The sequence below is a fragment of the Scyliorhinus torazame genome, chromosome 23 (genome assembly GCF_047496885.1).
Source record: "Scyliorhinus torazame isolate Kashiwa2021f chromosome 23, sScyTor2.1, whole genome shotgun sequence".
In the NCBI taxonomy this organism is placed as follows: domain Eukaryota; kingdom Metazoa; phylum Chordata; class Chondrichthyes; order Carcharhiniformes; family Scyliorhinidae; genus Scyliorhinus; species Scyliorhinus torazame.
The window spans coordinates 69323573-69335923 of NC_092729.1; the positions used below are offsets into that span (position 1 = coordinate 69323573).

Sequence of the window (12351 nt, forward strand, 5' to 3'; positions counted from 1 at the left end):
TACTTTTACAATGCTTCAATTGCACCTCTGCAGCCAAAATGTCTTTTAAGCCAGTACTTTCAAGAAAATTATTGCAGGAATGACATCCATAAACACAGACACAGACACAGACACACACACAGACACACACACAGACACACACAGACGCACACACACACAGACACACACAGACATGCAGACACACACAGACACACACAGACATACAGACACACACAGACATACAGACACACACAGACACACAGGCGTACAGACAGACACACAGGCGCACACACACACAGACGCACACACAGATGCATACAGATGCACACAGACGCGCACACACACACAGACACACATACAGACAAACAGACACACACAGACGTGCACACACACAGACACACACAGATGCACACAGACGCACACACACACAGACGCACACACACACAGATGCACACACACACAGATGCACACACAGACGCACACACACACAGACGCACACACACACAGACACACAGATGCACACACACACACAGAGACACACACACACAGACGCACACAGATGCACACACACACACACACACAGACACACACACAGATGCACACACACACAGACACACACACAGACGCACACACAGACGCACACACACACACACACACAGACACACACACAGACACACACACACACAGACACACACACACAGGCACACACAGACGCACACACACACAGACACACACACAGACACACACACAGACACACACAGACTGACACACAGACACACACACACACAGACACACACACACAGACACACAGATGCACACACACACACAGAGACACACACACACAGACGCACACAGATGCACACACACACACACACACAGACACACACACAGATGCACACACACACAGACACACACACAGACGCACACACACACAGACACACACACACACAGAAGGCCGAATGGCCTCCTATTGCTCCTGGGTTCTGTCAGCCCTGGCTATTGGCTGACTAGTCAATTCCGATGACCACTACCTCGGCATCTGTCACCCCTCCCCCTCCACACCCGTCCCCCCTCCCCGCCGCAGGTGCCGATGATGTGGGGGGGGGGGGTTGGGGGGAATGGTGAGAGGGTTCTGAGACCACGGGGGATAGTTTAGCCCAGTCCTGACTCCGCCGCCGCTGTGCCTGCCCACGCGTGCCAGCGTGCGCTCCGCCGCACCCCTGGTACCATGCGGCAGCGGCGGAGAGAGACAGACACTGAGCGTTGTGGCCACTGAGGGGGTGGGTGTTGGGGGGGGGGGAGGGGAGGGAGCACAGCCGGAGAAAGGGGGCGAGGCCACCTTGGCGGGGAATTGGCGACCAATCCGACCTCACCCGCCTGAGGTCAAGGCGGTCGCCACCCTGACCGTTTTGCTACAGGTGAAGTTGACGGGCTGTTGATTGTCGGTAAACGTTGGGACTCACTGACCGCCAAACTCACAGGGTTTTTCTTTCTGGTCCGCCGCAGCGACTCCCAACGTGAAGAAGATCATCGGCTGGTTCTTGGCGACGCTGATACTGCTCCTGATTTTGGTCGTCTCTATCTACTACTTCCGGAAGCCAAAGGCCTTCAGTATGAAACGCAGTGAGGGGCACATTTTCATCTCCGCGCAGTTTGTTCACGGGGGGGGGGGGGGGGGGGGGGCGGTCACGAGGGGAGCGACCTTTCTCTGCCGAACTACTGCTCGGGTCAGAGGCTGGGAATCCTGCGGGGAGTAATTCCCCTCCTGACCCCTTCACCCCCCCCCCCCCCTCCCCGTCCGTCCGTCCGCCATCCACAAGGACTCGGGTCAGGGCGCGCGATGGGATAGGCCCCGCTCGCCTGGAGGTCGCGGCTCCCAGCGCCAACTCCAGAAGCCCGACGCCACCTTCCCCCCCCCCCCCACCCCCACCACCCCCTCCCGCCCCCGGCTCATTCGGGAGGCTAACACCCCCCCCCCCCCCACCTCCAACATCCGCTCCCTCCACCCCCTGACGCACGGCGGCGGCCGTCTGTACCGTCTACCAGACGCACCCGCTCGCTGCTCGGGCACCTTCCAAACCCGCCGCTTCTCCCCCTTAGAGGGGCAGAAGGCACACGGGGAACACCCACCCCCTGGACGCCCCCCTCCGATTAATCACCGCCCCGACTGGGAAATATATCGGCCATTCCTTCGCTGTCGCTGGGCCAAACTCCTGGCACTCCCTCCCTAACAGCATTGTGGGTGTACCTACACCTCGGAGGACTATTTCACAATTCATTTGTAAAATGTGGACGTCGCTGGTCAGCCCCAGCATTTATTGCCCAACCCTGGTCGCCCCTCAGAAGGCGGTGGTGAGCTGCCTTCTTGAGCCGCTGCAGTCGCTGAGGTGTAGGTACACCCACTGTGCTGTTAGGGAGGGAGCGCCAGGATGTTGCCCCAGCGACAGCGAAGGGACGGCCGATATATTTCCCAGTCGGGGCGGTGAGTGACTCGGAGGGGAACCTCCAGGTGGTGGTGTTCCCAGGTATCTGCTGCTCTTGTCCTTCTGGATGGTAGTGGTTGTGGGTTTGGAGGGCGCTGCCTGAGGAACCTTCCTGCCGTGCCTCTTGTCGACGGTACACACGGCTGCCACTGTTCGCCGGTGGTGGTGGAGCGTTTGAATGTTTGTGGAAGGGGAGCAATCAAGCGGGGCTGCTTTGTCCTGGGCGGTGTCGAGCTTCTCGAGCGTCGTCGGGAGCCGGGCTCACCCAGGCGAGCGGGGGGTGGTCCCGTCACGCTCCTGACTTGTGTCCGTGTGGGTGGCGGAGACGGGCTTTGGGGGCGGGGGGGGGGGCGTCAGGAGGTGAGTTGCTCTCCGCAGGATTCCCAGACTCTGACCCGCCCTGGTAGCCGCAGTATTGATACGGCTGGGTCCAGTTCAGTTTCTGATCAATGGTAACCCCCGGGGATGTGGGGGATTCATGGGGGATTGATGGTGGTTCCATTGTATGGTGAGATCCACTCTTGTAGGAGATGGTCATTGCCGGGCACTTGTGTGGCGTGAATGTAACTTGCCCCTTGTCAGCCCCGAGCCTGGGTATTACCCAGACCTTGCTGCATTTGGACAGATATTACCGTACGCCCACTAGGCACCGGTTCCCCCTTAATAACAGCAGGTACCTCCCACCTTCAAGGTGTTTCTCTGCCTGAGACATCCTTGATCCCTGTATGACTATCGGGAAAAGCCTTCCGATCGTGAAGATCTGCCTCGTGTCCAACAGAAGATTAGCATCAGCAATCCCACCACTAATTACACTGATAATAATATCTGTCGAAACGATGACATAAATGATATTGATAACAATATTCAGAACAATAATATTCAGAATAATGCTGATAATAATTACATACTTGTGAATCGTATTAATGACGATAAGTCAGTCATTATAATATTTCTAATCAGAATGCTAATTATGCAAATGATATGCGTGGACATGTTAATACTAGTCATCATAATGATCACGATGCTAATATTCATAATCATCATTATAATATTCATAAAATGTTAATGGTATTCACAGTAAAAATTATGATAATAATGTTTGTAATGATCATTAAAATATTCATAAAATGTTAATGATACTCACAGGAATCATTATGATAATAATATTCATAATGGTAATTATATTCATAAAATGTTAATGATATTCACAGGGATCATTATGATAATAACATTCATAATGGCAATTATATTTATAAAATGTTAATGAGGCCGATAGCACAGTAGTTAGCCGGGTCCCAGGTTCGATTCCCTGCTGGGTCACTGTCTGTGCGGAGTCTGCACGTCCTCCCCGTGTCTGCGTGGCTTTCCTCCCGGGTGCTCCGGTTTCCGCCCACAAGTCCCGAAAGACGTGCTTGTTGGGTGAATTGGACATTCTGAATTCTCCCTCGGAATGTGGCGACGAGGGGATTTTCACAGTGAGTTCATAGCAGTGTTAATGTGAAGCCTACTTGTGACACTAATGAAGATTATTATTATTAGAACAATAACGAGATGGGGAATAATATCATCGCGATGGCGATGATGATAATAATACGAATGATCAGCATTATTATAATAACAAACTTTTTTAGTGTTCCAAGTAGATTTTGTTTTTCAAATTTAGAGCGCCCAATTAATTATTTCCAATTAAGGGGCAATTTAGCGCGGCCAATTCACCTACTCTGCACATCTTTGGGTTGTGGGGGCGGAACCCACGCAGACACGGGGAGAATGTACAAACTCCACACAGACAGTGACCCAAGGACGGGATCGAACCTGGGACCTCGGCGCCGTGAGGCAGCAGTGCTAACCACTGCGCCACCGTGCTGCCCACAAGTAGACTTACATTAACACTGCATTGAAGTTACTGTGAAAATCCCCTCGTCGCCACACTCCGGCGCCTGTTCGGGTGCAGGGAGGGAGACTTCAGAATGTCCAAATTATCTAACAGCACGTCTTTCGGGACTTGTGGGAGGAAACCGGAGCCCCCGGAGGAAACCCACGCAGACACGGGGAGAACGTGCAGACTCCGCACAGTCAGTGACCCAAGCCGGGAATCGAAGCTGGGTGCACGGCGCTGTGAAGCAACAGTGCTAACCACTGTGCTACCGTGCCTCCCATAATTCGAACATAACGATTTCACAAAATAGGAATATGGTAGATTAGAACAAATTTCACGACCAAGCTAGGGTTAAAATATCTTTAACATTGTTTCATGGGTAATTGGAAGCAATGTTAATCAATACGGTGAAGTCAGCAACCCTCAACTGCTATCTTTGTTCCCACGCAAACAACAAAACCACCTCAGCTCTGAATCCACTTTCAAATGCAGTTTGCCCTCGAGAATATCCGTCGTACAGAAATGCCTCGGAAACTCCACTTTGAGAAAAGAGATATTTTGAGACCGCTTAAAAGCAAGAGACCTGACCCCGCCCCCTGTCAGAATCTCAGCTTCTCTTCCAGCCAAAAACTAATCTTGAAAACCTCGATGCCTGACTGCTTTGGGCCCTACTTGCCCCCCCCCCCATTAACTTCATCATCGTGCTAAGCTGAACACAATGTCTCCACTTAACTACTCCACAGGAAACACTCTTAATATTAACAAAAAACCATTAGTCCAAGCTTTTATGATGCTTTAATTGCACAACTGGCTGCAATGAATCTCAGTGGTCTTACAAACCAGGATTTTAAAAAAAAAATTCCCTTTGTGTCCAAAGATGCACAGGTTAGGTGGATTGGCCGTGTTAAATTGTCCCTTAGTGTCCAAAGATGGACAGGTTAGGAGGATTGGCCGTGTTGAATTGTCCCTTAGTGACCAACGATGTGCAGGTGAGGTGGATTGGCCATGTTAAATTGTCCCTTAGTGTCCAAAGATGGACAGGTTAGGAGGATTGGCCGTGTTGAATTGTCCCTTAGTGACCAAAGATGAACAGGTTAGGTGGATTGGCTGTGTTAAATTGTCCCTTTGTGTCCAAAGATGTGCAGGGTAGGTGGATTGGCCATGTTAAATTGTCCATTAGTGTTCAAAGATGTGCAGGGTAGGTGGATTGGCCATGTTAAATTGTCCCTTGGTGTCCAAAGATGAACAGGTTAGGTGGATTGGCCGTGTTAAATTGTCCCTTTGTATCCAAAGATGTGCAGGTTAGGTGGATTGGCCGTGTTAAATTGTCCCTTAGTGTCCAAAGATGTACAGGTTAGGTGGATTGGCCGTGTTAAATTGTCCATTAGTGTCCAAAGATGTGCAGGGTAGGTGGATTGGCCGTGTTAAATTGTCCCTTAGTGTCCAATAATGTACAGGTTAGGTGGACTGGCCGTGTTAAATTGTCCCTTAGTGTCCAAAGATATACAGGTTAGGGGGATTGGCCGTGTTAAATTGTCCCTTAGTGTCCAAAGATGTGCAGGTTAGGTGGATTGGCCTTGTTAAATTGTCCCTTAGTGTCCAAAGATGTGCAGGTTAGGTGGATTGGCCGTGTTAAATTGTCCCTTGCTGTCCAAAGATGAACAGGTTAGGTGGATTGGCCGTGTTAAATTGTCCCTTAGTGTCCAAAGGTGTACAGGTTAGGTGGATTGGCCATGTTAAATTGTCCCTTAGTGTCCAAAGATGTACAGGTTAGGTGGATTGGCCGTGTTAAATTGTCCCTTCGTGTCCAAAGATGTACAGGTGAGGTGGATTGGCCGTGTTAAATTGTCCCCTAGTGTCCAAAGATGTGCAGGTTAGGTGGATTGGCCGTGTTAAATTGCCCCTTCGTGTCCAAAGATGTACAGGTTAGGTGGATTGGCCGTGTTAAATTGTCCCTCAGTGTCCAAAGATGTACAGGTTAGGTGGATTGGCCGTGTTAAATTGCCCCTTCGTGTCCAAAGATGTACAGGTTAGGTGGATTGGCCGTGTTAAATTGTCCCTTAGTGTCCAAAGATGTACAGGTTAGGTGGATTGGTCGTGTTAAATTGTCCCTTAGTGTCCAAAGATGTAAAGTTTAGGTGGATTGGCCGTGTTAAATTGGCCCTTGCTGTCCAAAGATGTACAGGTTCGGTGGATTGGCCGTGTTAAATTGTCCCTTGCTGTCCAAAGATGTGCAGGTGAGGTGGATTGGCCGCGTTAAATTGTCCCTTCCTGTTCGGGGTTTCCGGAGATAGAACGGCACGTAGTGAGCCTGGGTAGGGAGTTCTTTCCGAAGGTCAGTGCTGATTCGCTGGGCTGCGTCCCCGCCTCCGGCCCTGCAGGCATTCGATGGTCATTGCATTTAAAAGTGCCACATTCCGCGTCACCTCTTGACCGAGCGATCGAGGTTACGGTTTCGCGCATTGCCGGGTGCTGTGATCGGCAAGCGTGTCCGCAAAATCGGGAAAACCAAACTAACGCCATCTGTTTCCCGCCCACAGAATACAGGATTTACGTTCGAGAGAGGCTACTCGATGACGTGACGCATATTGAAGCCATTGATGATGATACTCCAATTTAATTGGGACCATTTTTGACGTACTGTATTCGGAAGGAACTACGCTCTTAAGATATTGCGTGGGGCGGGGGGGAGGGGGGGGTAAATGAGGGGGTGGGGGTGGAGGTGTAGATTCTGTTCTTTGCCGTAGACGTTAATGTCCAATATCCCCCTGACGTGCATCGCTACTCGCTTTCCCGTCCGGAGGCCAGGGGGAAAACCAGTGAGCACCTGTTGTAGATCTGGCCCCTCTCTGAGCTCGGGCCGAAGGATAGCTCTTACAGCCACCTCCCCCCCCCCCCCCCGCCCCGCACCCGCCGCCACCACCCCGCGTCCCTCACGCCCAAGTCTACGAGCGTGTCGTGGACAGGACGTGAGCAGGCGACGCCTCGCGCCGCACGCCTGACCAACCGACCCGTAGGGATCGCGAGTCGGAACCCCACTGAAATTGGACGACGCCTGTCGTGGGCGGGGGGGGGTGGGGGGGGGGGGGGGGGGGGAGGGGGACCGGGGGGGGGGGGGGGGAGGAGACAGTCAACAGGGACTCCGGCCGCGGAATCTCGTTGGGTCGCAGACGCCTAACAATCCTCGTCACGTCCGCCTTCCCCGCCGACGTTACATTCCGCTGACACCCGTCACAACAAATTTACCGATTTCCCCCATTCTGAGTCTCTGCCCCGGTGTCGTTTTGCAACCAAATTCGCCCCCCACCCCCCCGCAATGTGACGCCGCTTGACACAGATTTGCATCATTTCGATAATAAATATATATATATATATATAATTTCATACAATGCGTGTTTCAATGTCGAAGTGCTTGCTCTGCGTTCGAAATAACTATGGTCTACACCACCCGGGCTCCGACCGACTGAAATGCTACCATGACGATGTCTCAGAGCAGCGTGAGGAAAATGCATTCTCGTATTCGGCCGCCTCCATAAGACAGAGGAGCGGAAGTAAGGCCATTCGGCCCATCGAGTCCACTCCACCATTCAATCATGGCCGATTTCAACTCCATTTACCCGCTCTCTCTCCATAGCCCTTAATTCCTCGAGAAATCAAGAATTTATCAACTTCAGTCTTAAAGACACTCAACGTCCCGGCCTCCACCGCCCTCTGTGGCAATGAATTCCACAGACCCACCACTCTCTGGCTGAAGAAATTTCTCCTCCTCTCTGTTCTAAAGTGACTCCCTTTTATTCTAAGGCTGTGCCCCCTGGTCCTAGTCTCCCCTGCTAATGGAAACAACCCTACGTCCCCCCTATCTAAGCCATTCATTATCTTGTAAGTTTCTATTAGATCTCCCCTCAACCTCCTAAACTCCAATGAATATAATCCTAGGATCCTCAGACGTTCATCGTATGTTAGGCCTACCATTCCTGGGATCATCCGTGTGAATCTCCGCTGGACCCGCTCCAGTGCCAGTATGTCCTTCCTGAGGTGTGGGGCCCAATATTGCTCACAGTATTCTAAATGGGGCCTAACTAATGCTTTGTAAAGCTTCAGAAGTACATCCCTGCTTTTATATTCCAAGCCTCTTGAGATGAATGACAACATTGCATTTGCTTTCTTAATTACGGACTCAACCTGCAAGTTTACCTTTAGAGAATCCTGGACTAGGACTCCCAAGTCCCTTTGCACTTCAGCATTATGAATTTTGTCACCGTTTAGAAAATAGTCCATGCCTCTATTCTTTTTTCCAAGGTGCAAGATCTCGCACTTGCCCACGTTGAATTTCATCAGCCATTTCTTGGACCACTCTCCTAAACTGTCTAAATCTTTCTGCAGCCTCCCCACCTCCTCCATATTACCTGCCCCGCCACCTATCTTTGTATCATCGGCAAACTTAGCCAGAATACCCCCAGTCCCGTCATCTAGATCGTCACGACAACCTGGGTTGGCGTGTGGGCAGTTCCAGCCCTGGAGCCACCAGGCGAGTGTGTGAACCTGTGATCCTCGGAAAAATGCCCAAAGTCTTTGGCCCTTGGCTCGGTTGGTCAACCGAAAGGAAATTCCTGGTTATCGATGGGAAGGAAACATTCAGTGAATACAACTGATTAACCATCGCGCGTGCGTGGTCGATCTGGGGGTGGGGGTGGGGGGTGGGGTTGTTGGCCTATATTGTTGCGCCCGGCCTGCTGTGTGGGTATGCAGGTCCACCGCGCGCAATACGGACCCACGACCGGGAGTGCAGGGCCCCGTGTCGGCTGCGTGGAGCATTCCGGGGCCCTGCATGCCCCCTTTCAAAATGGAGAATCACTCTGGACCGTCTCGTACGCCAGTCTCGCCATCCCAGGAATCAGCCTGCCAAACCTTCGCTACGCTGCTTCGAGAGCAAGAACGCCCTTCCTCAGAGGAGGAGGCCACCACTGCCCACAACACTCCGAGTGTGGCCTTACCAAGGCTCCTGTCTAATTCCAGCGAGATGTCCCTGTTCCTGCTGTCGAATCCTCTCACGATGAAGGCCAACATTTGCTACCTTCGTCACGGCCTGCTGTACCTGCGCGCTCACCTTCAGTGGCTGGTGTACGACGACCCAGGTCTCATTGCACAGTCCCGTCTCCTAATTTATGGCATTTCAGATAATAGTCTGCCGTCTCGTTTTTGTGGATAACCGCGCATTTCTCCCACGTGAAACTGGCATTCACTTCCCCGCTCACTCAGCCTGTCCAAATCACGCTGCAGGATCTCTGCATCCTCCTCGCAGCTCACCCACCCCCCCCCAACCCCCCCGCCCCCCCACCCAACTGCAAATTTGGAGACGTGTCATTTTGTTCCCTCATCTACATCATGAATATATATTGTGAACAGCTGGGGTCCCAGCAGCGATCACAGCGGTACCCCACTGGTTACTGCCTGCCGATTTGAAAAGAGACCCGTTAATCCCCTCTCTTTGTTTCCTCTCTGCCAACCAGTTTTCTATCCACCTCAATACACTTCCCCCGATCCCATGCTCTTTATTTTAACGCACTATTATGGGACTTCAATCATCCGTGAATTTCCAACAACAAAATGAAGGAAACAGGAAATAACAGATTAAAAGCAGAGGAGAAAAGGTTTGCAGCTGGCCAATAATTACACGTTTGCAAATTTAACACACATTTTTTATAAATACCAATAGCTATAATTAATACGACGGGCAGCGCAGTAGCACAGTGGTTAGCACAGTTGCTTGCCAGTGCCCGGGACTCGGGTTCGATCCCCGGCTCGGGTCACTGTCTGTGCGGAGTCTGCACGCTCTCCCCGTGTCTGCGTGGGTTTCCTCCGGGCGCTCCGGTTTCCTCCCACAAGTCCCGAAAGACGTGCTGTTAGGTGAATTGGACATTCTGAATTCTCCCTCTGTGGACCCAAACAGGCGCCGGAGTGTGGCGACTAGGGGCTTTTTGCAGTAACTTCGTGGCAGTGTTAATGTAAGCCTACTTGTGACACTAATAACGATTAAGTAAGCACCATCAAAACTTGTTGCCTATCTTCTAACTTCTAACATTACCCCACATTCTTTAACTCACTCTACCCTCTACACACTCACTCACACACACTCACGCACACACTTTATCTCACACACACTCTCTCACCCACACTCTCTCTCTCATACACACTCTCTCTCACACACACTCTCTCTCACACACTCTCTCTCACACACTCTCACACACACTCTCTCACACACACTCTCTCTCACACACACACTCTCTCTCACACACTCTCTCACACACTCTCTCTCACACACTCTCACACACACTCTCTCACACACACTCTCTCTCACACACACACTCTCTCTCACACACTCTCTCACACTCTCTCTCACACACACACTCTCTCACACACACTCTCTCTCACACACTCTCTCTCACACACTCTCACATACACACTCTCTCACACACTCACACACACTCTCTCACACACTCACACACACACCCTCTCACACACACACACACTCTCTCTCACACACTCTCTATCACACACTCTCTCTCTCACACACACTCTCTCTCTCACACACACTCTCTCTCACACACTCTCTCTCACACACTCTCACATACACACTCTCTCACACACTCTCACACACACTCTCTCACACACTCACACACACACTCTCTCACACACTCACACACACACTCTCTCTCTCACACACTCTCTATCACACACTCTCTCTCTCACACACACTCTCTCTCTCACACACTCTCTCTCTCACACACTCTCACACACACTCTCTCACACACTCTCTCACACACTCACACACACACTCTCTCTCTCACACACTCTCTATCACACACTCTCTCTCTCACACACACTCTCTCTCACACACTCTCTCTCACACACTCTCTCTCTCTCACACACTCACACACACACTCTCTCTCTCACACACTCTCACACTCTCTCTCACACACTCTCACATTCTCTCTCACACTCTCTCACACACACTCTCACACACACTCACACTCTCTCACACACTCTCACACTCTCTCTCTCTCACACACTCTCACACACACTCTATCACACACTCTCACACTCTCTCACACACTCACACACACACTCTCTCACACACTCACACTCTCTCTCTCACACACTCTCTATCACACACTCTCTCTCTCACACACACTCTCTCTCACACACTCTCTCTCTCACACACACTCTCTCTCACACACTCTCTCTCACACACTCTCTCTCTCTCACACACTCACACACACACTCTCTCTCTCACACACTCTCACACTCTCTCTCACACACTCTCACATTCTCTCTCACACTCTCTCACACACTCTCACACACACTCACACTCTCTCACAAACTCTCACACTCTCTCTCTCACACACACTCTCACACACACTCTCTCACACACTCTCACACTCTCTCACACACTCTCACACACACACTCTCACACTCTCTCTCACACTCTCACACACACACTCTCACACTCTCTCACACACTCTCACACACACACTCTCACACTCTCTCTCACACACTCTCACACACTCTCTCACACACTCTCACACTCTCTCACACACTCTCACACACACACTCTCACACTCTCTCACACACTCTCACACTCTCTCACACACTCTCACACACACACTCTCACACTCTCTCACACACTCTCTCACACTCTCACACACACTCTCACACTCTCTCACACTCTCTCTCACACTCTCTCTCACACACACTCTCACACTCTCTCTCACACACTCTCACACTCTCTCACACACTCTCACACACACACTCTCACACTCTCTCTCACACACACTCACACACTCTCACACTCTCTCACACTCTCTCACACACTCTCTCTCACACACACTCTCACACACACTCTCACACTCTCTCACACACTCTCACACACTCTCACACTCTCTCACACACTCTCACACTCTCTCACTCTCACACACACTCTCACACTCTCTCACACACTCTCTCTCTCAC

General features: G+C 51.3%; 1 protein-coding gene across 2 annotated transcripts in view; it reads left to right on the plus strand.

Annotated features, from left to right (window-relative positions):
• Window positions 1–7409, plus strand: part of LOC140399613 (scavenger receptor cysteine-rich domain-containing protein DMBT1-like) — a 161672-nt gene extending 154263 nt beyond the window's left edge. For both annotated transcript variants that reach the window (XM_072489141.1, XM_072489142.1), the window contains exons 16-17: window positions 1486–1602; window positions 6882–7409. In XM_072489141.1, the coding sequence (XP_072345242.1) occupies window positions 1486–1602; window positions 6882–6961 (197 nt within the window). In that variant the 3' untranslated portion in view covers window positions 6962–7409. The remainder of the gene's footprint in view (window positions 1–1485; window positions 1603–6881) is intronic.
• Window positions 7410–12351: the final 4942 nt, after the last annotated feature.